At 44.6% G+C, this 26,784-nt stretch overlaps 1 protein-coding gene across 1 annotated transcript in view; it reads right to left on the reverse strand.

Moving 5' to 3' along the window:
* KLF16 (Kruppel like factor 16) overlaps positions 1 to 26,784 on the reverse strand; it is a 73,324-nt gene that overhangs the window by 19,913 nt on the left and 26,627 nt on the right. The window contains exon 2 of the mRNA XM_033955194.1: positions 5,410 to 5,742. Coding sequence (XP_033811085.1) covers positions 5,435 to 5,742 — 308 coding nt within the window. The 3' untranslated portion in view covers positions 5,410 to 5,434. The remainder of the gene's footprint in view (positions 1 to 5,409; positions 5,743 to 26,784) is intronic.

Here is a 26,784-nt window from a genome sequence, read left to right on the forward strand (position 1 = left end):
GGGAGATGGTTTCGCTTACTCCACAGACTTGTTTATTTGGTCTTACCAATTTGAGAGATGTCTGGTGGCGTAGGAAACTACTCCTTATGGGTCCTTATGCAGCCAAATGCTTGCTAGCTTCTTATTGGAAACAGACCCGGGTACTTTCGGAAGGGGAATGGAAGGACCGGGTGGGTTCTTTACTTCATATGGAATGTGTAACTGCTAAACAGCATGGTTATTTTGATATGCATCATAGGGATTGAGATTTGATTTTTGGCAAACTAAGGGGTTGATTATTGGTGAATTTTAGGGGGAGTTGGGGGGTACTGGATGTTTTCTTTTGGAGTGGGGAATGGGTAGAAGGTTTGGGGTTGGAGGGAGGACTGGGGGGCATTGGGTACAGTATTGTGGGGGGGAGTATTATGTGCTGTTAGTTGAATTGACATTTGTTGGGGGTTATTTGGTGGGAATGTTGTGGGTGGTGGACCTTGTGTTTTTATTGACTATTGTTTAGTGATGGATGGTCCTGATTGTGAACTTAGTTGGTTTCTGTTTGATTTTTTTTCAATAAAAATTTATTGATATTAACCTTACTTATGGAGAGCTGCAACGGGGGAGAGGAGAGGGGGTGTCCTAGAACAGAAAGACTACCTCGCTTTTCTTCAGTTATAGCATTGCCTACATTTATTGAGACAGTTCCCTCCCTTAATAAAGGTAGAAAACCGGATTTAGAGAGCTTTCTGAGGGTGATGCTTGGGGCAAGGTTTTATGGTTTCATAGAGAACGTACAAAAAGATAACTACCTAGGAGCTACGATGGCCTAATTGGGAGGTGGAATAGGGAATTACCAAGGCCTTTACACATTTTCACTTTAACAAGTACAATTAAAGTAATACCAGCAGTGTATTATAGTGCAAAGTTACAGGAATCTCGCTTCAGAACAATTCATTTGGCTTACTTCTCACAGAGGAGGGCCTATTTGGCTGGGATCATTAATTCACCAATATGCACAAAATGTGGGAAGTTGGATAATTCATTTGTTCATTGTGAACGAATTCAGGGCTTTTGGGAAAGGTGGGTAGATATTTGCAAATGATTTTGGGACACACTTACCTTTTCCCCGGGAGGGGGGGGTCATTTGTGCAGATTCCTAAGTAGGAGCAAGGGAGAAAGGTGAAATATTGTTGAAAAGATCATATATCCTGGGGGGGAAGTGTATAATGAATCATTGCTTACAGGAGGAACCCCTTATAGTCTGATACTAGAGGATTAAATTATATTCTTTAATGGTATTTGAATCCTATGGAGTTTGCCAGTCACCTAAACACTTCATGTCTGTATGGGAAACCTATTTACAGAAGCTTACTCCTTTTAGGAGGAGTTTAATCTTGAATAGCTGTCTAGTCTCTGATTAGTCAGGAGACTCTGTTGGGGGGAGGGAAGGACAGTTGGGGTTGATATAGTAGTAGTTGGGCTAGAGGGTTAAGAATTCCACCTTCTGTCAACATTTGGTATAGGGATATAGGGGGCAGGGGAACATATACATTTTGTTATTTTTGTGATATTGCATTGATGGCTTATTATTGGGTTTTTAATAAAATGATCTTAAAATAAATAGGGAGGGGGAGGGTTGTTACTAAAATGCAAAAATGGATGACGAAAGTTGTAACTTTATATTTTCTTTATTGTACTGTTGAAGTCCTCAATAAAAACTGTTGAACATTATATGTGTCAACACTGGCATCTTATTCTGTAACATCACTACTCGTGGTTGTGCCATAGGCAACAATACCAGTAAACCTTCACCTATCCGCTCATTCATGGTGCAGTATTGTGCTCCATCATTGTGAGAAAAGAAATAATTCTGTTTAACCTGAGATTATTTTCTGGAGAAGACTGTACAAGCTTCCCTGGTTAATCTGCATTTAGATTTGCCTTGAATCACAGAATAAAGCATATATGAAACTTCATACCCATTAGCCAAAGTACTTGCATTCTGAGATAATTTTGTGTTAGAGAAGATTGCAAATCTAGTATAAGTTTTCCCAAACTCCCCCTCCTTTTTTTTTTTTTTTTTTACAAAACCATAGCTTAGTTTGTAGCGTCGGCCGCAGCAGTAACAGCTCTGACGCTCATAGGAATTCTATGAGCGTCAGAGCTGTTACCTCTGAAGCTGGCGCTAACAAACGCATTACAGTTTTGTAAAAAAAAAAAAAAAAAAGGAGGGGGGGGAGGTATAAGTCCCACCACCATCACAGATGCAGAAATGGAAAGATATAGTCATGAAAAATCAGGCTCTGTGGAGTAAATATTCAGCCAGTGGTAGTGAGCATTTTGCTGACCGTTGTCAGCGGTATTCCCAGATATTCAATGCCAGCCATGTCCAGGCTTTGGTACTGAATATCCAGTTTTTGCAGAGCTGGCTAACACATAGCCAGTTAAGTTGATACTCTGCAGTTAAGCAGCTATAGAGATTGGACTGACTTTTATGCAGTTCTATTTATGCAAATAACCTGGCCAGTTACGTGCTGAATATCAGCACTTAACCAGCCAAGTGCTGACTCCACCCATAGAAGTCTCCCCAAATAGCTGGTTTTCACTTAGGTGCTAACTGCTAATTTTCAGTGGCGATAACCAGTTAAGTGCTGCTGAAATTAGCAGATAGCTCTAAACAAGCAATTTAACTGGTCAGCGGCCCATTTATGGCCAGTTAAATTACTTTAAATATAGATACCCCCCATTCAAGTTCAACCTTGGGAAATATCTTTTAACTTTTTAGAAAAAAAAACTCCATATTGACAAAACTAATGATTAACCAGGTCTGAATGTACGTTCAAAAAGATAAAGACAGTGCCTGCAGTGTCACCAGAGGCCTGCCTCTGAGAACTTTAGCATGTCCATTTAAACTATGTAAATATTACAAAATAATACATTTTATATCACCTGACAGGTTTTCTCTTTTTTTTTTAAACTTAATTTCCATTATGTAACCCCCTCCTTTACAAAACTGCGCTAGTGTTTTTAGTGCCGGCCACTGCGGTAACAGTTCCAACAGCTCATAGATTCCTATGAGTGTCCGAGCTGTTACCGCCGCGGCCGGCACTAAAAATGCTAGCTCAGTTTTGTAAAGGAGGGGGTAATTTTTATTTATTTATTTATTTTTTAATCCTTTTCCTCATTTTTTTTCTCCCAAAGTCAAATAATATAATCCACCAACTTCAGTTAGGGTTGGGCAAACCTATTCTGTCCTATTTCCAATCTGCATGCATTTGACTTGTATTTAGTCTGGTAACAAAATCAGCTTCCACCTAATTTGAATCCATATTTACTTTAACTTGTCTAGATTCATGTGAATGTTTTCACATACTTCATTATTTTAAGTATAGGCCTTACAAATAGTCTCATCTAAATCTGGATGAAAATAAACTCCACAAACTGGGCAAACACAGAGATAAAAATAAGATTGAGATGCCACTATGTCTGCATTTTCAGCTAGCCTGTGCCAACCTCCATTTTGGACAAGGTTCCTACTCTTAATTTCACTGGCACACAAATCTCTCATAGGACTGGAGTTTCATAGGCTTTGCTGCAATGGTTGCATATATAGCCATGATTTTCATACCAGAATCTGCATACAGAAAGAGAGATCAGGCATGCCAGAAGAAGCTAATATGGCATATACATCAAGAGTCCTGATCAATTCAATCAAAAGATAAATATCTGGTCAACAAAAATGATAGCTCTAAGACCCTAATTCAGAGCAATGGCTGCTGTCCATTTCTAAGTGTGTGTGTTTATAAAGGTATATACATATGCACATTTTACACATATTTAGGTATCCTTCCTAGTAGAGAGACCCAAAACATGGTCAGTCTATCTACACAGACTGGCAGTACTTGATAACCCACAAAAAAATTGATACTGCATTAGCCTAAAATACTTATTATACCCAACTTTACCCACATTCCACATATAAAAATACATACATAAATAGTGATTTCCTAGTAAGGACCTGATATACTATACTTTCATTCTCTATAGATACAGAATGGGGGAAAAGCCTTAATAAAACAGGACCCCAAATGCCCTCCTTTTTCTAAGACAACTTGTCACAAAAAAAGGCTGAAATAGCTTTTCGGTAATTTTGCAAGATCCATGTAAATGGAAGAGTGCCACATACAGCCATAATCACAGGGGGAAAAAAACATTAAAATACCTGAGCTGAAAGGAAAAGAGCCTCTTGTTAATACCAACTGCTAATTAGATTCAGGTCTTGATGAGTTTGTAATTTAAGTAAAAAATAATCTGAAAACTGAAAATTTAAAAGATAATAATCTACTCTTAGGAAAAAATAAAAATTGGAAATACTGTACTTTAAGACAACTCCAAAGGGAAAAATTCACAATGCTTCTCACAAAAAAGCTCCCTTTTTATGAGTGTGTTTAAACAAACACCAGCTTGGATAACACTGGATCAGAAAAGATCCAACCATTTCGCAGAGAAAAATCCTTTTATTATCTTAATTTACATTTCTGAAACTTTTTTTTAACTTTTTCAGCATATATTGCTCTGAAATCAGAACTTGTGTTTTTTGCTTCTGCAAGTTCTGAACACAGTTGAAAGGCAAATGAAATGTAGCATCAGAGAAACCTTTCCTTGGGCCAGCAAGGTTGCGGGATACAAGGCCAAGGAGTGCTGCTGCAGTAAATGGACTAACACAAGTTGATTTGGGATACAAAACGGGGGAAATATTTCAGGTAATTCCAAATGAAGGCTCATTGTCAAATCTTAGCCCCCAGCTCCAATTATACTGGAATTCCAAAAGAAAGAGATAACTACCAGTCATCCCTCCCCCTCCGAAAAGAAGAAATTAGCAGCTCTTTCCCTATACCTACAACACAAAAATGTTTTCTGAACTCCTTAAGATTTTCTCTTAAAGAGAATATCAGAAATAAGTTTTGCATGCTACTCATAAGAAAACAGGTCTGTTTTCATAGCATGTTTTAAAGAAAAGCTAGACTGGGAGCGCTGACCAGTCCCAGAGACAATTATGCCCAAATATAGAGGCTGCTGAATTCACTGGTTTCATGTAGGCAGCAGACCAGATCCTCCATAGGGTCACATGCAACTCATCTGATTCAGATCAGGTATTTGTCTGAGAAATAGCAAAGTGGAATGTCATTTAAATTTGGAAACTTATAGTGGCACATGTGTGTCCCTATCCAATCAAAAACATTTATTAAAATACGCAATTTTAGACCAAATTCTCCTTACTAAAGTGTCCTTGTCAAAGAGAATAAACAATAAGAGGTATAAAAAGCTACATCTTTCTAACATCGTCCTGGGGCTAGTCCTGATTTCCTGCTAGCCACCAAGATCTTGGCTGTAAAAAAGTCTTTGCAATTGGCAAATGCCCATAGAGATCACCTTCAGTGAATGCATGTACAGCTTTCTACAGGAATTTGGCTGGACTGGGCGCAGGACTGGTGACAGGACTCCCTGTGAGGCTGCAGGGTGCTGATGTCAACGAGTCGCTGGGTGAGCTGCTCCGTCCATTCTGCCGCTTAATCATTAAGGGGTGAAAGCCAGGGTGACGGCGGGCGTGCTTCATCAGGTGGTCACTGCGCATGAAGCGCTTCTCACAGAGTGGGCAGGCAAACTTCTTCTCCCCTGTGTGGGTGCGGTAATGGCGGGCCAGCTCATCGGACCGAGCAAACTTCTTAGAACAGCCAGGCCAAGTGCATGGGAATGGCCTCTCTCCTAAAGAAGCAAAAAGAGAACAACAGGGGAAAAAAAAACCAAGTGAAAAAGCAATAAGGAATATTTACATTTGTTTAATAAAAACAAAAAAAAAATCCCTCCATCTGGAGCAGTGGTTCTCAACCAGTGTGCCAGGACACACAGGTATGTCCCCAAGAGGAGAAGTGTGTCTCAAAAAATTTGGTATAGAACAGTGGTTCCCATCCCTGACCTGGAGGACCACCAGGTCAATTGGGGTTTCAGGATAGCCCTAATGAATATACATGGAGCAGATTTGCATGCCTGTCATTTCCATTATATGTAAATCTCTCTTTGCATATTCATTAGGGCTAGCCTGAAAATCCGATTAGCCTGGTGGTCCTCCAGGACAAGGTTGGGAACCACTGGTATAGACAGAAAGCTTGTGCTTTCGTTAATAACCATCCATATCTCAAGCTGAGGAGAGCAGAGATCCCGAGAGTCAGGTTCTTCAAATCCCCATAAATAGTCTTATTTCTGCTTCCTGACTACCCTCAATAATAAATGGAAATGTTGTAGGTCTTGTGTCTACAGTTTTATATTGTAGACAGATTTTGGGTTACTAGTACTGAGGTAGCACCAGAAGTATATATTTTGTATGGCAAGCAATAAATCTTGGACTGATGTGTTGCATACAATTTTTTAAAATATGGGATTGAATAGTAGGCATATTCACACTAACATCCCCTCTTACTAAGCCGCGGTAGAGGTTCTACCCTGTCCCAGAGCGCTAAATGCTCCGACGCTCATAGAATTCCTATGAGCATCAGAGCATTTAGCATTCTGGGCCGCAGTAGAAACCTCTACCATGACTTAGGGAGGGGGAGGGGGTTTAAATTTACCATCAACAATGAAATATTTAGGAGCTTTTTTTGTTCAGCTGTGAATTTTAGTGTTCCATGTCAGTGGTGTACCTAGCATATATGACACCCGGAGCCCATCATTTTTTGACACCATCCCTCATCTATATGAAAAACAATTCTTAGTAACAATCCACACATCGCACATCACATTCTACCTAGGAAAAGGCAACATCTTACATACTGCAGTAAGAAGTAAAACATCAATACATCCATTGTAAAACTAAACAAGCCAGGCTAGTACAGCTTGATCCTGCACAGTCAATGCTAACAGAGAACCATGTCTTTCGTACACACAGAACACAGAAAACCAGTATGGAAAATGTAATCCCAAACTCTCCCCTCCCCCCCCCTTTTACAAAAAGCACAGTTACTTACCGTAACAGGTGTTATCCAGGGACAGCAGGCAGATATTCTTAACACATGGGTGACGTCACCGACGGAGCCCTCGGTACGGACCTTTTAACTAGAAGTTTCTAGTTGGCCGCACCGCGCGTGCGCGAGTGCCTTCCCGCCCGACGGAGGAGTGCGTGGTCCCCAGTTAGGATAAGCCAGCTAAGAAGCCAACCCGGGGAGGTGGGTGGGACTTAAGAATATCTGCCTGCTGTCCCTGGATAACACCTGTTACGGTAAGTAACTGTGCTTTATCCCAGGACAAGCAGGCAGCATATTCTTAACACATGGGTGACCTCCAAGCTAACAGAGAGGGAGGAGGGATGGTTGGCCATTAGGAAAATAAATTTTGTAACACAGATTGGCCGAAGTGTCCATCCCGTCTGGAGAACGCATCCAGACAGTAGTGAGTAGTGAACGTGTGAACTGAGGACCAAGTGGCCGCCTTGCAGATTTCCTCGATGGGCGTGGAACGGAGGAAAGCCACAGAAGCAGCCATAGCTCGGACTCTGTGGGCCGTGACAGATCCTTCCAGAGAGAGACCGGCCCGAGCATAACAGAAGGCAATACAGGCAGCAAGCCAATTTGAAAGTGTCCGTTTGGAGACAGGACGGCCCAAACGGTTGGGATCGAAAGACAAAAAGAGCTGAGGGGATGTTCGGTGAGCTCTGGTACGATCAAGGTAGTAAGCAAGGGCACGCTTACAATCCAGCGTGTGCAACGCCTGTTCTCCAGGATGCGAGTGAGGCTTAGGGAAGAAGACGGGAAGCACAATGGACTGGTTGAGGTGAAAAGCTGAGACCACCTTGGGAAGGAATTTAGGGTGGGTACGCAGAACAACCTTGTCATGGTGAAAAACAGTGAACGGTGGGTCGGCAACCAGTGCATGCAGTTCGCTAACCCTCCTGGCAGAGGTGATGGCAATTAGGAAAAGCACTTTCCAGGTAAGAAGCCTGAATGAAGCTGTGGCAAGAGGCTCAAACGGAGGTTTCATGAGAGCAGAGAGAACCACATTCAGGTCCCAGACGACGGGAGGAGGCTTGAGAGGCGGTTTGATGTTGAAGAGCCCTCTCATAAATCTTGAAACCAGAGGATGAGCCGTGAGGGGTTTTCCGAGAATAGGCTCGTGAAACGCAGTGATGGCACTGAGGTGGACTCTGATGGAGGTGGTTTTGAGGCCAGCGTTGGACAGCGAGAGCAAATATTCCAAGACAGTTTCCACCGCCAAAGAGGTGGGTTCTTGCTGATGCCGGAGACACCACGAGGAGAATCTGGTCCACTTCTGATGGTAACATTGGAGAGTGGCCGGTTTCCTGGAGGCGTCCAAAATGAGGCGGACCGGTTGAGATAGATTCTCCGGAGAGGTCAGCCCGAGAGAAACCAAGCTGTCAGGTGGAGGGAAGACAGGTTGGGATGTAGTAGAGACTGATTCTGCTGTGTAAGTAGAGTAGGAAACACAGGAAGAGGAATGGGCTCCCTGGAGCTGAGTTGAAGCAGAAGGGAGAACCAGTGTTGACGAGGCCACCGAGGGGCGATGAGGATCATGGTGGCATTGTCCTTGCGGAGTTTGGACAAGGTCCGCAACATCAAAGGAAGTGGAGGGAAGGCATAGAGGAACCGATCCCTCCAGTTGAGCAGGAATGCATCCGGGGCCAGACGGTGAGGAGAGAAGAGTCTGGAACAGAATTGGGGCAGCTGATGGTTGTGAGGTGCTGCAAAGAGGTCCACCTGCGGAGTGCCCCATCGAGCAAAGATGGAGAGTAGAATCGGAGGGTCCAACGTCCACTCGTGAGGTTGAAGGATGCGGCTGAGATTGTCGGCCAGAGAGTTCTGTTCGCCCTGGATATAGACCGCCCTGAGAAAGAGATTGCGGTCCGTGGCCCAGGTCCAGATGCGCAGAGCCTCCAGACAAAGGGGGCGAGATCCGGTGCCGCCTTGCTTGTTTATGTAGTACATGGCGACTTGATTGTCTGTGCATAGGAGGAGGACTTGAGGACAGAGAAGATGTTGGAAAGCCTTGAGGGCGTAGAACATGGCTCTGAGTTCCAGGAAATTGATGTGATGACGACGCTCCTGTGGGGTCCAAAGTCCCTGGGTGCGTAGATCTCCCAGGTGAGCTCCCCACGCGTAGGGGGACGCATCTGTGGTGATGATCATAGAGTGGGGGGGCAGATGGAAAAGAAGACCCCTGGAAAGATTTGAGGAGTTCAACCACCATTGGAGAGATTGCTGAAGAGATGATGTCACAGAGATGGGATGAGAAAGAAGATCCGTAGTCTGTGACCACTGGTTGGCGAGCGTCCACTGAGGTGTACGAAGGTGGAGACGAGCCAGAGGAAGGACATGCACTGTCGAGGCCATGTGACCCAGGAGGACCATCATCTGTCGAGCAGGAATGGAGGGATGCATGAGTACCTGACGGCAGAGATGGAGCAGGGTCTGCTTGCGATCGGAGGGGAGAAAAGCCCTCATTAGCGTGGTGTCCAGAACTGCTCCAATGAATTGAAGTCGCTGGGTGGGAAGCAGATGCGACTTGGGGTAGTTGATCTCGAACCCCAGGAGGTGGAGGAGAGAGATGGTGTGATGAGTAGCCTGTAGCACAAGTGGAGACGTAGGTGCTTTCACCAACCAATCGTCCAAATAGGGGAACACCTGGAGGTTGTGAGACCTGAGGAAGGCCGCTACCACTATAAGGCACTTGGTGAAGACCCTGGGTGAGGAGGCGAGGCCGAACGGTAGCACCTTGTACTGATAGTGGTGGTGCAGTACCTGGAAACGCAGGTAGCGGCGAGAATGTTGATTGATGGAGATGTGAGTGTAGGCCTCTTTGAGGTCCAGGGAACATAGCCAGTCGTGTTGAGAAAGAAGAGGGTAGAGCGTGGCAAGGGAGAGCATTCTGAACTTCTCCTTGACCAGACACTTGTTGAGGTCCCTGAGATCGAGAATGGGACGGAGGTCTCCCGTCTTTTTGGGTACCAGGAAGTAGCGGGAGTAGAATCCCTGCCCCCTTTGATCTGGAGGTACTTCTTCGATGGCATTGAGAAGGAGGAGGGATTGAACCTCCCTCAGGAGGAGGGGGGTTTGAGATGAGGTTGAAGCAGACTCTACGGGAAGGTTGTCCGGAGGCAGAGTCTGGAAGTTGAGAGAGTAGCCGTGGCGGATGATGTTGAGGACCCACTGGTCCGACGTGATGACTTCCCAACGGCTTGAGAAGATGGTGAGACGACCCCCGATAGGCTGTGGAAGAGGCAGCGAGGGTGGATGACTGGCTATGCCCTGGAGAGAAGAGTCAAAAGGGCTGAGATTGTTTAGCAGGCTGAGGAGGCTTGGAGGGTTGAGTGGCCTGAGACCGAGCCTGGGCATGGTGCTGCTGTTGACGGGGTCGCCGAGATTGTTGGGGAGGCGGATTGAGTGGCCTGGCTGAGAACCTCCGCTGGTAAGATGATTGAGGCCGATAGGGTCGAGCAGGCGGGGCCTTCTTTTTCGGCTTGATCAGGGTGTCCCACCTGGTCTCATGGGCAGAGAGTTTCTGAGTGGTGGAATCCAGTGACTCTCCAAAAAGCTCATCCCCGAGACAGGGGGCGTTGGCCAGGCGGTCCTGGTGGTTGATGTCCAGGTCGGAGACTCTGAGCCAGGCCAAGCGACGCATGGCTACAGCCATGGCAGAGGCCCGAGAGGTGAGCTCGAAGGAGTCGTATATCGAGCGGACCATATACTTGCGCATTTGGAGAAGGCCAGATATGTGCTGCTGGAATAGCGGGACCTTGCGCTCAGGTAGGTACTTCTGGAGGGCAGACAGCTGTTGGACCAAGTGTTTGAGATAAAAGGAAAAATGGAAGGAATAGTTGTTTGCCCTGTTGGCAAGCATGGCATTTTGGTAAAGTCTCTTGCCAAACTTGTCCATGGTCTTACCTTCTCTGCCAGGAGGGGTAGAGGCATAGACACTGGAGCCCTGAGTCTTTTTTAAGGTGGATTCCACCAGAAGGGACTCATGGGGCAATTGAGATTTGTCGAATCCTGGAATAGGGATGACACGGTAAAGGTTGTCCAGTTTACGGGGAGCTCCCGGTACCGTGAGGGGATTTTCCAAGTTTTTGTAGAATGTCTCCCGTAAGATGTCATGTACGGGAAGCTTGAGGAACTCTTTAGGAGGTTGCTCAAAGTCTAAGGCTTCTAAAAAGGCTTGGGACTTTTTGGAGTCAGATTCAAGGGGAAGTGACAGAGCAGCAGACATTTCCCTCAGAAATTTAGAAAAAGAGGATTGCTCAGGTTTAGAGGTGGCATCAGGTGCCGATGGTTCCTCATCAGATGAGGAGGGATCCTCCTCGGTACCGAGAGGAGTCTCCTCCCATAAATCAGGATCCCTGACCTCTGGTGCGTGTCGGGACACCGGGGTGGAGGGTGCGGTGTGGCGAGTCTTGGACAAAGATTTACCAGAGCGCACCGAAACGGTACCAGGGGAGGACGATCGGCGTCGTTCTCGGTCCCGAGAAGAGTGCCGTACCGCCTGGTGCCGAGTAGGATCCACTGTGGGTTGAGAATGAACCACAGGATCATCAGGAAGTTGTTGGGCCGAAAGGATCGGCATCGAGGTGTTTACCGGTACCGAAGGAGTGGACACCGGGGGCTCGGTGCGGGGCTCGGGCCGGTCTGGTACCGGAAGGAGCGGTGCCAGGATAGAGGGTAGCAGTTGTTCAAGCTGTTTCTTCAACTGCTCCTGAAGCTGAGTTTGTAGAATGGCCGAAATACGGTCATCTAGGGGTGGCATCGGAACCGCTTTCTTTTTCTTCGGTTCCTTGGATGCCGCTCCACGCCCCGGTGATGAGGAGGCCGATGACGAGGCACTCACCGTTATCGGGGCGGAGCGTTTACGGGACCGGTGCGATGCCGGTATGGACGGTGTCGACACCGTAGCTGGAGGGCGCTCGAGGGAAGAGGAAGGCTTCTTAGCCGGCTTACCTGGCGCCAGTGGCGCCGATGCGGGATCGGTCGGTGTCGAGCTTGACGGTGCCGATTTCTGCGGTACCGCCGTTGAAGGTGATGAATCCATCGCCGACTCGGAGCCGAAGAGCAGGGTTTGCTGGATTCTTCGGTTTTTAAGAGTACGTTTTTGTAAAGTGGCACAGCGGGTGCAGGAATCTGCCCGATGCTCCGGACCCAGGCACTGCAAACACCAATTGTGTGGGTCAGAAACGGAGATCGGGCGTGCACACCGCTGGCACTTCTTAAAACCGACCTGCGGGGGCATGAAGGGGAAGATAGCCTCCGCAAAATCGAAGTCCGAGGCCTGTATAATGGCAACAGGCCCCGCCGGGGCAAAAACGAAAGAAACAAGAAAAATCAAAGTTTTTTTTTTTTTTTTTTTGCAATTCAAAGAAAAAGGAAACCCGAAGGTAGAGGAAGAAAAATTTAGAACAAAAGCGCGAGCGGGAAGGCAAAAAGTGATTTCAACGGCCGTTGAAAAAATACACGCGTCTTCTTCGCTCCGCGGAAACGAAGAAACTGGGGACCACGCACTCCTCCGTCGGGCGGGAAGGCACTCGCGCACGCGCGGTGCGGCCAACTAGAAACTTCTAGTTAAAAGGTCCGTACCGAGGGCTCCGTCGGTGACGTCACCCATGTGTTAAGAATATGCTGCCTGCTTGTCCTGGGATAATCATAGCTTTGATGGAGAATCACTTTTAAGAAGCGACATCCTTCCTTCCTTCTTGTTTTATCCCTCCCCTCTCTCCTTCCTTTTATTTTTATTTTATACAATGGCAATTAAAATCCTCCCTTCCCTCTCTCTCCTCTTGTTCTCCCACCCGTCCAAATTACGTCCTTGTCCTGGCCACATTCCCCCTACTCTTATTTTAATTTTTATTCTTTTTAAGTAATTTTAAATATTTTCTTTTTTTTTAAACTTTTATTATTCCTATTATTGTAAAACGACCAGATACCTGTGATGGCCGGTATATCAAGCTATGAATAAACATGAAACATAGAATTCCTATGATCGTCGGAGCTGTTACCGCTGCAGCCGGCGCTAAAAATTGTAGATAAAAGATAAAAAACTGAACCACCAAGAAGCTGGACTCTGCATACAATGCAACACAACAGAAACAGTAATGCATGTCCCCTAATTAATGCATGACCACAAATTAAAAGTCCTAATATATACAAACAAAACCCCAATGCCAGACTCTGCATGCAGGTAGTACAACACCAGAGAAATAGAAACAAATGCATAGACAGCAGATGTAAATTCTCAAAACCAACATATTTCAATCATTAAACTGAAAATAAAATAATTTTTCCTACCTTTCTTGTCTGGTGATTTTATTTTTCTACACGTTTTCCCAATCTCAAGTTTCAAGTTTAATCAAGTTTGATGAATCGCTTATTACATACTAAGCGATTAACAATAAAATATAAATTGTACAGTTTTTTAAAATAGGGGAAAAACAAACTGACAAAACAAACATACTCAGGCACGTGTGGAAAGGAAAAAGGAAGGAAAAAGTTACAAAATTGTTGTTCTTCGGATGAGAAGAAAGGAAAAGCCAAGTAAAGGAAAAACATGAGGTTTGGGGTAAAATTATTAGGAAAAATTGTGTTTAAAGATTAAAAGAAGCTTTAAAAAGAAAAGTTTGCACTTCCTTCTGTCTGTGCCCTTAACTCTATTTCCAGGGCCTTCTTATCAATTTGCTGTTTCTCTCTCCTTCACTTTCTGCCCTACATCCATCTTTAATAATAAGTAGGAGACTGACTATAGTAATAAATACCAGTGGGGAGAGAGCAAATGCCGCCTAGAAAAACGCTCAGAAAAAGTGAAACTCTGAAGGGGGGTGAATACCTCCCCTTGGTAAAAGAGCTTACCATCCAATCATTGCATTTACTTTGTGAAACATCACTCTCTACCAATGGTCAGAGAGTGATGTTTCACAAAGTAAATGCAATGATTGGATAGTAAACTCTTTTACCAAGGGGAGGTATTCAATCCCCTTCAGAGTTTCACTTTTTCTGAGCGTTTTTCTAGGCGGCATTTGCTCTCTCCCCACTGGTATTTATTACTATAGTCAGTCTCCTACTTATTATCACAATTACTTCACTGACTAGTATTTATATATGTCCCTGTATGCCTCTTTAACTACATCCATCTTTGGCATTAACTTTCAATATTCAACTTTCTTCAATTTCTCTTCTTCTCAGTTCTATCTACTATTCCATATCTTCCCTTCCCATCTACCCATCTGCACCATTTCCTCCCTCTCTGCCCTTCCCCTTCCCTCCATCCATGTGTACTATTCTCTTTCTTCTCCCCTATTCCCATCTTTTCTAAAACAGTATTTTTTTTCATCTCTCTTCCCTTCCCCACCCCTCCCATTCCAACACACCATTTCCTCCCTCTGTCTCTCCTTACTCTCCATTCCTGTGCAGCATCTCCTCACTCTCTCTTCCCCCTCTAGTGGTCTAACATCTTTCTCCTCTCCTTCCCACAATCTGGAAAACCTGAACCAAGAGCTGCAGTCAAGCCACAAAGGCAGGTAAAAGCAAAAGGGATTTACCTAAATAACTAGTAACATAATAAAAGACAAAAGACCTGGGTATATCCCTTCAGTAAGGCAGCTAAATTAGGAAAGGAGCAAAGAGGATTGTAAAGGAAAGTACACAAAGCAGATGCAAGTACCCAGTGACCTAATTAATGGTCCATGCCAACCTAGCTGATCTTTTGAAAATTATCAAATGCTTACAGTATGCTGAAATAAAAAAAAAAAAATACTGGTATTCAGCATAGTAAAACCAATAACACTGAAAAACTAGATTTAAAAAGTGAACCTAACCTTTAAATTAATGAATTGTACTGGAAGTATGCAGTACAAGTAAACAAAGATTTAAATGAGTGCCATCTGCACAGAAGGTTGCATACTGTACATATGTATCACAGTGGCTAGCCAACAAAAAAAAAACCTAAAGATATGCATTGCTGCTGCCACCTGCATTATAGCAGGTAGGCCCATGAGTGCCATTTACTGATCCTGCCAAAGTGAGACAACTCCTGCCTGGAATTTAAACCTGACTGTGAGAGGGAAAGGATTACAGGGTGTGTCTGAGGCAAAGGGAAAGACTACAGCGAGAAGCAACTGCCAGTTTACTATACAGAGAGGAATGAGGAAGGCAGTCCCAGTATACAATATCTGTTTGCCTTGTGAAGGGATTTACCTGCTTCCCTCAGGCATGACCACTAATTTTGTTGCAGGTCATTCATACAAACCTTAGATCAGTGCATCCCAATTAGGGGGTGGGGCTGTGACACCATTATTGTGGCCAAATAGAATTCTGTGACCTCCCTGGAAGACCAGAATAATGATGCACCCTATTTGAGGCCCTGAGTAGAGAATGATACAGTGACTGCTCGCCGTGACAGCTAGCGGTGACGGCTAGCCGTGGGTAAACCCCTGAAACGGGACGGAAAAAACTTGTTTCGCCACAGGTACGGGGACAAGGCCATTCACCGCCCCATGCCTTGAAGGGTCACTGCAGGAAAACTTTCAGCGACCCTCAAATGGGCTGAAGAGGAGCAGGAACTCCAAGAAGGGCAGAGTCAAGGCAAATTCATCCTGCATGAGTGGTGTCGGGCGGAGGGACAAGATGGAGGGAAGTTTCCTCCTTCCTCTACCTTGAAGAGTCGGGTTGGGCAGTAGTCGGGTCGCTGTAGTGGGAGACCCAGGAGATATCGGGCATGGACAGCTGTTAGTCTTGAATCCCTGGAGGGTGTTTTCCCCTATGACAGATTCCGGAAGAGCGTTCCAGTTTTCTACCACTTACATTTGTACGGAATCTATCCCCTTTCAATTTTAAACAGTGCCCTCTCGTTCTCCCTACCTTGGAGAGGGTGAACAACCTGTCCTAGTACTAAGTCTATTTCCTTCAGTATCTTGAATGTTTCGATCATGGTCCATCTCAATCCCCTCTGTTCGAGGGAGAAAAGGCCCAGTTTCTCTAATCTTTCACTATACGGCAACTCCTCCAGCCCCTTAACCATCTTAGTCGCTCTTCTCTGGACCCTTTTGAGTAGTACCATGTCCTTCTTCATGTATGGCAACCAGTGCTGGAAGCAGTATTCCAGGTGAGGGCATACAATGGCCCAGTACAGCAGCATGATAACCTTCTCCGATCTGTTTGTGATCCCCTTCTTAATCTTTCCTAGCATTCTGTTTGCCCTTTTTGCTGCCGCCGCACATTACACAGACGGCTTCATCGACTTGTCGACCAGTACTCCCAAGTCTCTTTCCTGGGGGTCTCTCCAAGTACTGCACCGGACATCCTGTATTCGTGTATAAGATTTTTGTTACCAACATGCATCACCTTACACTTATCCACGTTAAACCTCTTTTGCCATGAGGGTGTTTATGTCATGTTGCAGACCACTGTGAATACCCTTAAAACAGGAGAAGGGACCAGCCAACTGCAGGCCAATAGCAGCAGCTGCTTTTTATGCATCTTTGGCTACTAAGGTGATCAAATCCTTGTTTCTGGCAAACAGTTGTTAATCAAAATTATTGTATTGGAAATGCATCACTGAAATGTTCACTCTGAATCTAACTACAATATATGTCTGGTCCTTCTGTCTTCACATTGTTCTTGATGAAGGAGTCTTAAATTCCAGGATTTGGTACTGGCGAACAAATTTGGTTTTCAGGATTCCCACAATTGAACAAGGAGGCGATGGGAATAATCAGCAAGAAAATCTAGTTGTCAGATTACCAAAATATGCAGAACTCCAGGACCAGAGTTTAGCCCCTCTTGTGTTCTTTCTTCATGCAATCAAGGTACTAACTTCTCCCCCACACCAAGCTGCATCACACCTTGCAGCCCTGATATTCTCCTTATATCAGGCTAAATCAGTTCTCTCCTGCAGTTCTGGTACCAGCCAGGTTTTTTTTGTCCTTTTACATTTTGAGGACATTTACTGCTAGTAGTTGTGGTAAAGTTATGAAATTCTAAAAGAAAAAAAAACCCATAGGCTGATGCATTTCCACAGTTTCCTGTTCCAAAACTATTACGTTTTATTTTGATCAACTGCCTAATACTTTTTTCTTTCACAAAGGTCAACCTTCCCTCAGTTTACCCTGTTACTGGTCATGGAACAGGCCAGAAAACCTTATAAAACCCATTAGCTCCCCAACCCCATTCCCCCTCCTTAACCCACCAAGACTATCTATACACCTCCCTTTCAAGGAAGTGAAACTGAATCATATTCTTGCTGGGAGCCTAAAATGTGAATTAACGAGCACTAACAGTAAGTTAAAGTTTAACAGCATTTTGGTCTTCATTGGAAACTGACTAGCTCTTGGCCCAATGAGATTCAATCGACATTTTGTTTTGAGCACAAAGAAAAATAAAAAAAATATATATATAGGGCCTTTACCTACCTGGCTGCCTTTTAAAAGTAATGGCTAGGGAGAGGAATATAATTTTTGCCCCTTTGCCACTAGGGAGGAAGGCTGCAATAAACAGTATCATTGGGTACTGTTATGCAAGATTTACTTTGAACTAGACCAGGGGTAGGCAATTCCGGTCCTCGACAGCAGGAGCCAGGTCAGGTTTTCAGGATATCCACAATGAATATGTATGAGATGGATTTGCATGCACTGCGACCTTGAGATTCAAATCTATCTCATGCATATTTATTGTGGCCATCCTGAAAACCTGACCTGGCACCGGCTCTCGAGGACTGGAATTGCCTACCTCTGAACTAGACCATGTGCTCATTTCTTCTTCTCATTGTGGACAGAATGTGTGTGTTCTGTAAAAATGGTCATGACCCATTTCCCAGCTCGATTTATAATTTGAAGGTTTATTGTTTTAACTTTTTAACCCATTTTTATTCTTATTTTAATACTGTTTTTTCAGATGATATGTATCTTTCTACTGCTTGTCCAGTATTTCTTGTTGTAAACCGCCTCAAACTATTATGGACTTAGGTGGTATATAAGAATAAAATTATTTTAAAGCCTACTTTTACAAGGTATTTTACAGGACTAACCTCTCTTCCTCAGATACACAGTGTTTTCCATCAAATAACAATGGAGATTCCAGGGAATGACATGATGACAAATTTTTCCGCATCCCCACAGGAACTCAATTTCCCCGTCCCATCTCCATGAGTTTTGTCCCTGCCCCATTCTTGTAAGCTCTGCCTTAACCGCAGAAGCCTTGGACACTTATGATTTTAAAGTGTTTGAGGCTTGTGCAGATGAGACAGAGCTTGCAGGAATGGGGCAGAGGCAGGAAAAGAACTCGTCGGGATGGGACAGGAAAATGAGTTCCCACAAGGATGGGGAAAAATTTGACTCCGTGTCATTCTCTAGTTTAAAGTAAAGGACACGGAATGTGGGACTCGGGCACAGCAGACAGCCTTATAGTTGCACCAGAAACATCTGCACAGTGCCAGAGGGCGGAAGCCAGGCATAAACAGCAAGAGTCTCAACTCATAGGTTAGTCACTGGCTGTGTTTACACCAGTTTGTAAAACATAAGGTTAAAATATTCCCAGGGAGGTGTTTGCGATGTAAACGAATCATTGCTACCAATTTTTCCAAAATACTTATTTGAACTGGCTCTGTTTTCTTTTTGATTCTCACTTAGTCTCCCTTCATAAAGGGCACAAAAGGTGAGATTTTACTGTAACAAAACAATTTTTTTCCAACAGCCTCAACTCTTCATATCATAATGGTACAATTGTAAATCTCCTCCCAAACAAATTAAGGAGCCCTTTTATTAAGCTGGTTTATGCCATTTTGGCGCACTAAAATGTTTTCAGTTTTTTTTGCAGGAAACATGTCGGGGGGAAAACTGTAGAAATGTCTCAGCCTTGTTTTATTTTCTTTTAGAATTTCACAACTTTACCACATCTAATCAGCACAGCTACATTACCACGCTCTGACTGTTTAACATAGGACTACCACATGAGCCCTTATCCCCAAAGATGGGCATCTACATCAGCATTCTTAGTTGATGTAGGTGCATAACATAATGGAAGATTAGGGTTTTTTTACCTTCGATAATCTTCTTTCCGTTAGTCCCTATAGAATTCCATACTCTAGGTCAGGGGTAGGGAACTCCGGTCCTCGAGAGCCATATTCCAGTCGGGTTTTCAGGATTTCCCCAATGAATATGTATTGAAAGCAGTGCATGCACATAGATCTCATGCATATTCATTGGGGAAATCCTGAAAACCCAACTGGAATACGGCTCTCGAGGACTGGAGTTCCCTACCCCTGCTCTAGGTGTTCAATCCCTTCCCGCAATCTGAGTTGCAGAAATCCAAATACTTTTCTGAGCATGTGACCCTCTTATCTTAGAGTGAGAGTTAGAGCCCCCTACAGTTCGGTCCCAAAGCCAAACAACCATGCCAGAACCAATCCATGACAAATAAGGGGGCACATGGGAACCTCCCGAAACAAACAATTTCTGTTAGGATCAGCTCTGCAAAGTATAAAAACAAGTAATAAACAGGCAAAAGGCAACACAGAAAAGACACTGAGGAACAATGTAGAACTAACCTGCTGTGTGTAACAAGCACCCACATGAAACAGCCATCGGCAAGATGAGTGAACTGCCCACAGGATCTGTTGACAGGCTGGAAGATCCTGAAGCCTGTAAGGAGAATAACCGAGGCAGAAAAAAAGCAGGCGATTCCAAACAACTGAGCTTACACAGAGAGGGCGGGTGTTATGGAATCCTACTGGGACTAACAGAAAGATGATTATCGAAGGTAAAAACCTAATCTTCCATCCTGTTACTTCCCTTCTGAATTCCATACTCTAGGTGAGATACCAAAGCAATGGTAGCATCTAGAGAGGGACAGAAGAGCCTGCCCACAACAATGAGGTTCCAAACGCGGCATCAGAGCAAGCCACCACATCCACTTGGAAAACTGGGTAAAGGTATGAAGAGAGGATCAAATAGCTGACCTGCAAATTTCATCTGAATGAGTCGCTCGAGACTCCGACCACAAGGCAGCAACATGTCTAGCTGAGTGGGCCACAAGAGAAACCAGTGACTGCTTTCCGTAGGTGATGCAAGTTGCTGAAATGGCCATATGAATCCAACAGGCAATCAAGGACTTAGAAGCTGGCCCACCTCGCTGAGAAGGATTAGTCAGGACAAAGAGATCAGACAGCCAAACTGCATGAGTTTGCTCCAAATAATGGAGCAAGATTCTACTGATGTCCTAATAGCTTAAGATCTGATCCTTTCGCTCTGATCCATGCAGACAACAAACCTCCTGGTTGACATGGAAATCGGAAATCACCTTCAATAGAAAAGAAGATACCATACAGAGAACCACCCCTGCTTCCATGAGTTGAGAAAGGGTTCACTGCATGAAAGAGTCTGAAAGAGCATGAAGCTCCAATATAGGATGTGTCAAGAAATAGGTGACCAGAAAGACAGACTCGATCATCAGATCCAGAAAAGAAGCAACCTTCAGTGGCTCGAATGGGGCTTCCACAAGTCCCTGCAGAATGAGGTTAAGATTCAACGTAGGGAAAGAAAGACGCAAGGGAGGTCGCAAGTGAAGTACCCCTCTCAGAAACCTGGTCACAGCAAGATAAGCAGTAAGCAAAATGGAACCCCTACATGCTCAGAAGCACGAAAGGACTACTACCTGAATCTTAAGGGAGGTCACAGCTAAACCCATATCCAAGCCTGCCAGTATAAAAGACAGAACCACCGGAATAGGAGCCCACTGAGGCTCTACCGGGTCCTTGGTATACCACTGTTGGAAAGTCTTCCAGGCTTTGGCATAAGAAGCCAAAGTAGAGGATTTTTTAGACTTCAAAAGCGATGAAACAACCACATCACCATAATCGTGCTCCATCAAGGCTGAGCACTCAAGAGCCATGCCGGAAGACCATTGCACCATGGATTCTCCATGGGCACCGGACCCTGAATGAGAATGTTGTGATGAAGAGGGAGCTTGAGCTTCTGGTCCTGCTGAAGATGTATAAGATCTGCATACCACAGAAGACAAGGCCAATTCGAAGACACTAGGATCACTAGGCCAGGATGCGACACTACCCAGCAGATGACCCAACCAACCACAGGCCACAGAGGGAACACATAAAGGAGTTTGTGAGCTGGTCAGGGCCAAACCAAGGCATCCAGCCTTAATTTCCATGCTCTATACTTCAACTGAAAAAGCACCTGACCTTTGAAGTCCTGGCTGAAGCCATCAAGTCCATCTGTAGTGGGCCCCAGCGCTGCAAGATAAGATGGAACACTCTTCACGAGAGGGACCATTCTCCCTGTTCCAGGGCTTGTCGACTGATGAAGTCTGGCTTTACTGTGTCCGACTCTGGCCACAAGCGCTGCAGAGAGAGACAGAAGATGTAACTACGCCCAGCAAAAACAGCATGCGAGCTTCCTAGCCCAGGATCAGAAACAGCTGCCTGGGATGTCCCACTGCTCTGTCACCAGACCGATAAGCTGCTGGTGGGAACAGCCAGTGGGTGAGACTTTTTGCCCAAAACACAGACTCAAGCCGGCTCCTCAGCCCAGGAGAACCCAGAGGACGTGAAGCCCGAAGCTCCTGCCCCTCCCCCCAGTGTGCTATAGCACGTAGTATACAAACGATGTTCTGGTGTCAATTCAGCACAATCCAAACATATAGTCGACAGATTAGGAGCTGGGGAGTCCATCCCAATTGATTTGCAACAAAATCGAGGGGTTTTGAGGCAGAAATCAATCTTTGAAAAAATATTGATTAAAATCCAAGATGCTGGCTGCCAGCGAATTAACACCATAAATGGAAAAAATAAAGAAAATCTGAAAATAAAAAATAGTGGTTTGGGGAAGTGGAATATCTGAACCCTACCCTCAGAAACTCTGAAAAATGAATTTTACAGTTTCACTGACCAGCCCCAAAGCTCCCTTAGGAAATAATGGAGGTGTACTTACAGTCTGTGAAGTGCCTGCCTGACAACTCTGTTATACTGCAGCTGAAAGGAGGAAAGGATTTTCTGTCTCAGAAACTGCTCCAAATAACCAAACTTAAAGATCTTCGGATTGTCAGTCAGATGGACTCTGACTGTAACCTCAGCCTCCATGAAACCTCTCCACGCAACCGGGGGCGGGAAAAGCAGCCTGCACCCTGAAACCCAGAGGAACTTTTACTCAGGATGCATACAGCCTGCACTTAAACCCCTGACAGGGGCAGAGGGCAAGCAAGCACCCAGAGGAATGGACCCCGAGTCTGAAAAGGGTGGCACACAGCAGACTGACTCCACAGGTCCACAGAAGTTTCTCCGTGAAGCAGCAGTCTGGCTCCACGGGACTGCATCTTTTCCTCTGGCAGAGGATACCGCATGGGGTCTCATGACACTGAAGTCTCTGAGAAAGACAAACTTTAAGCAAAAAAAAAAAATAAGAAAAAGATGCAGAGCACAGCAAAAGACTTCTGCATGGATTGCTTGCAGAAACTGAAAACTGTAGGGGGCTCTAACTCTCTCTAAGGTGGGAGGGACATGTGCTCAGAAAAGTGTTTGTAATTTTGCAACTTCCGGGTTGCAGGAGGGGATTGAACACCTAGCGTACTGAATCCGGAAGGGATGTAACAGAATTGAGTAACAGGCTAAATCAGCACCAATAATCGGCACTCAGAACTTCTTAATTGGCACTAAGTGGAGTTAATTGAAAGTTAGGTGCCTAGTGCAAAGCACATAGTTAAAAGTAGGCATACTTAAGGGTGGATCATGGGTGTGTTTTTGAGTTAGGCGCCAGCATTTAGGCCACAAAAGCCCTGGCATAAATAGGGTGCGCCTAAATGTTAGAACACTAAGCATGATTCCATAATGGGGTCTAACTTTTATAGAATCACGCTTAGCAATGCACGTTAGTGCCAATTTTTTAGATGACACATACAGATTCGGACCCTTACTACCGTGTTTCCCCGAAAATAAGACAGTGTCATATTAATTTTGGGCCCAAAAAACACACTAGGTCTTATTTTCGCGGTATGCATATGATCATCTCTCCCTTCCTCTCCTTCACCCCAATTCTTCCTTTTTTCCTTTCTCTCCCCCACATGTGCAGCATCTTCTTGAGTACCCACCACCACCACCACCACGGCAGATTGAATTCCCCGACGCACAAGGCTGAGCAGCCTGTTTAGAATGCTGCCGGCCCGACACTGCTTTGAATTAAGGTAGGGCTCGCTCGTGGTCGGCGGGGAGGGAAGGATGGAGGGTCAGCAGGGGTTCGGCTGTGCGGCGCGGGGGTGGGGGGCGGGTTGAACAGTTGCTGTCGGCGAATCTCAGGACTAAGGCTTATTTTTGGGGTAAGGCTTATATTAAGACCTACCCCGAAAATGATGCTAGGGCTTATTTTCAAGGTAGGTCTTATTTTCGGAGAAACATGGTATCTGCAAAATGGGTGGCAGTAAGTGCTGATGTGATCATTTTATTAATGGCTGCAGGCTAAGGGCAACATTAGCACATGTATGCAGTAGAGTCTCAGTTAGACGGGCCTCAGATTATCCAGATAAGAACCTAATCTTTCAGGAGATGTTCAGTGGCTCCCATGGTTCCTCCAACATTGCCAAGCCCCTCCCACAGGTTCAAGCTAACAGTGGTACTATTTCTGAATTCTGCCATGTTGCTCTTTGCCTGCAAAGGGGCCAATGTAGAAAGCAACCATGGGCCTAACTACACAGTCTCCACAGGTTGAATGAGGGTTGTATGTGCCAAGCAATGCAGAGAGGGATTGAGCACAGATGTTAATTCACACAGAACATACGGCTGAACATTACATTAAAATAAATGCTAATGAGGCCATTGAGTATTCCGTGGTGATGCAGAGAGGTAAATAGGGGCTGCTGATGAGCTGTTATGACAAGAATTTTTTTTTGCCAGGTCCAGGGTAGCATCCAAGGATTCATGGAGAGGATTTCATGCTAGTTTGAGATTAACTGCCAGCTTTGTCTGAAAGAAGCCCCTGCACGGTTCAAAGGCAGAACTGAACAAAACCAATTGACACCTTTCTTCTGCACCTAAATATGAATCTTTCAAAAAGTTTATATACAAGCAATTTTTGCAAAGCTCAAATTTGGGTGCAGAAAACAGGTGCCAATGTGTGCTGACGCTTTCAATTTTTGTTTGAATGTGTACACAAGAAAGCTGTGCTTATCGTGAAACCTTTGTGCACATGTGTCTGCCCCCCCCCCCCATTAGCCACAGGTTTTCCATGCATAAATTTTGCCTGCCATCAGCATTTTGCATGGCGCACTCAACACTCACGGTAGAAAACATACACTCAAGACATCCATGCATGAGCATGCATGAGGCTTTCTAAACTGGCCCGAGATGCAAATAAAAATCAGGTGAGCCACAGCAGGGCCATCATTGCCCTGACTCTGATACCACCAGCACCAGTAGCATCCAAGAAGCACAGAAAAAGAAAAAGATTTCTTTTTCCTTTCAGTTTTCTTCCCTACAGCTTCTCCTTCTCTCTCTCTCTCTCATATACTCCTCCCCAGCAATTTCTTTCAATCAAATTAACTGCACAAAAAAAAGTCAGAAAAGTCCTATTAATAAAGCAAAAATTAACATAATATGCAAATATATGCTAATGTTACCCTGCCCAGTTTGGGTCACAACATCTAAAGGGGATCCATCCACCACTTACAGTACATTTTTTCCAATGAGTTTGACATTCTTGTCTTAACAGGGTATCAGTTGGGCACAATTTTGTTGAATAAGAATTGTCCCAAGTACAAGCCTGTTAACAGGGTATGACTATGAAGTGAGCCCCTTGCCAGTCAGAGCACGGTGGGCCCAGCAGGGCCTAGTTTGGCTCCATGGCAACATGTTAGGCAAACAGGAAGGGAGTGGAATTTAGCATCCAACAATCCTGCATGCTTATGGGTCCCAAGGGTTAGCCGGGGTGAAAGCCTGCAATTGACAGGTTAATTTTTAAACCTATTTTGGCACAAAAAACCGAAGCTGGAATTGGTTCTTCCTGAGCTTAAGGGTAGGGATGATCTCATTATTGCTTTATGTGCCTCCAAGGCTCAGGCCTTCTTGTTCCTCGGAGGTTTCCATCCACCACGCCCATTCCGTTATTGTTACAATTTGTCTTCTCTTTCAGTTGCGAGTTGTTATAGCTATCATAGCAAGGACTGGGGAGGGGTACCTGAGCAAATATTCATTTACTTTTTATTTCATGAGGCTTTAATTTTTACCAAATGGTGATTATTAAGTCCCACTGTTGTGGGCGGTGACCCGGACATTGACATCAAGGTCCATCCCAGCCCTGCAAGGCCCCAGCTGGTATGGTGGGGCATTGCATACCAATTTAAGGATTATATAGCTTGCTATAGTGGATAACTTATATGAGTTGTAATTTATTATTGTTTACAGTGTTAACAGCTTAGTTATTAATTGCTATGCTTTTATATTTTGCGCAACAAACAAAGCTGTGGCCTGTTCAATAAAACAACAAAACCAAGAAAGTGGGGACAAGTCCCCAAAAAATCAACCCAGGGTGTGTAAATTAGATATTGTTGAATGTAGTCTTCAAGGAAGTCTTTAATTGTTTAAAATAAAGACCCTGACATGGTCCGTGTTTTGGCTCACACAGGAGCCTGCCTCAGATATAACAGCAAGACAAAATCATGAACATTAACGTCACTACTGCTGAATAGAAACAATTGTGTTTATACTGTTGATTGCGGGCTGTGTTAAACCATATGGCAAACTCAGTGAGTATCAGGTACACAAATTTTTGGTTTTCCTGTGGTTTGGGTACCTGATACTCATTGAGTTTATCATATGTCCCCGTGCACCTTATGACAAAGACCACTGACCATTTTAATAGTCTTCCTCTGAACCAACTCCATCCTGTTTATATCTTTTTGAAAGTATAAATGAGGTCTACCAGAGTCTTATACAGCGGCATCAATATCTCCTTTTTCCTACTGGCCATTCCCTCTTCTTATGCACCTTAGCATCCTTCCAGCTTTCGCCATCAACTTTTCACCCTGTTTGGCCACCTTAAGATCATCACATGCTATCACTTCCAAATCCCGCTCTTCTTTCGTGCACAAAAATTATTTGCCCCTAAACTGTACTGTTCCCTTGGGGTTTTTTTACAGCCCAAATGCACAACCTTGCAATTCTTAGCATATCTTAGCTGCCAAATTTCATACCATTCTGCAAGTTTCGCTAGGTACTTCCTCATGTTATTCACTCCATTACCCTATTGCAGATTTTGGTATCATCCGCAAAGAGGCAAATTTTACCCGACATCCCTTCAGCAATATCACTTACAAAAAAATGTTAAAAAGAGCAGGCCCAAGAGCCAATCCTTAAGAAAAACCACTGGTAACATCCCTTTCCTCAGAACGATCTCCATTGACCACTACCTTCTGTTGCCTTCCACTCAACCATTTCCTCACTCAGTCCATCTCTCTGGTGCCTGTACAGAGGGCACTGTTTATTTATTAGATACCTCTGTGGAACACTGTCAAAGGCTTTGCTAAAATCTAGAAAACAAAAAATGGAATTGTCCAAAGAAGAATGATGTGCACTAATATATAGTGTCCACAAACTCATCTGTAGATATAGAGATCTTTATTCTTCCAATATCATCAAGGTACAATCAATGATTCAATGACTCGACACGTACATGTTTCGGCCAACAGGCCTGCCTCAGGAGTCTTGAGAACCACAGAACAAAAATGAACTCACTGCCAAAGATACGTGGACACAATCAATATTCAAATAGAA

This window comes from Geotrypetes seraphini, chromosome 8 (genome assembly GCF_902459505.1).
Source record: "Geotrypetes seraphini chromosome 8, aGeoSer1.1, whole genome shotgun sequence".
Taxonomy (NCBI): domain Eukaryota; kingdom Metazoa; phylum Chordata; class Amphibia; order Gymnophiona; family Dermophiidae; genus Geotrypetes; species Geotrypetes seraphini.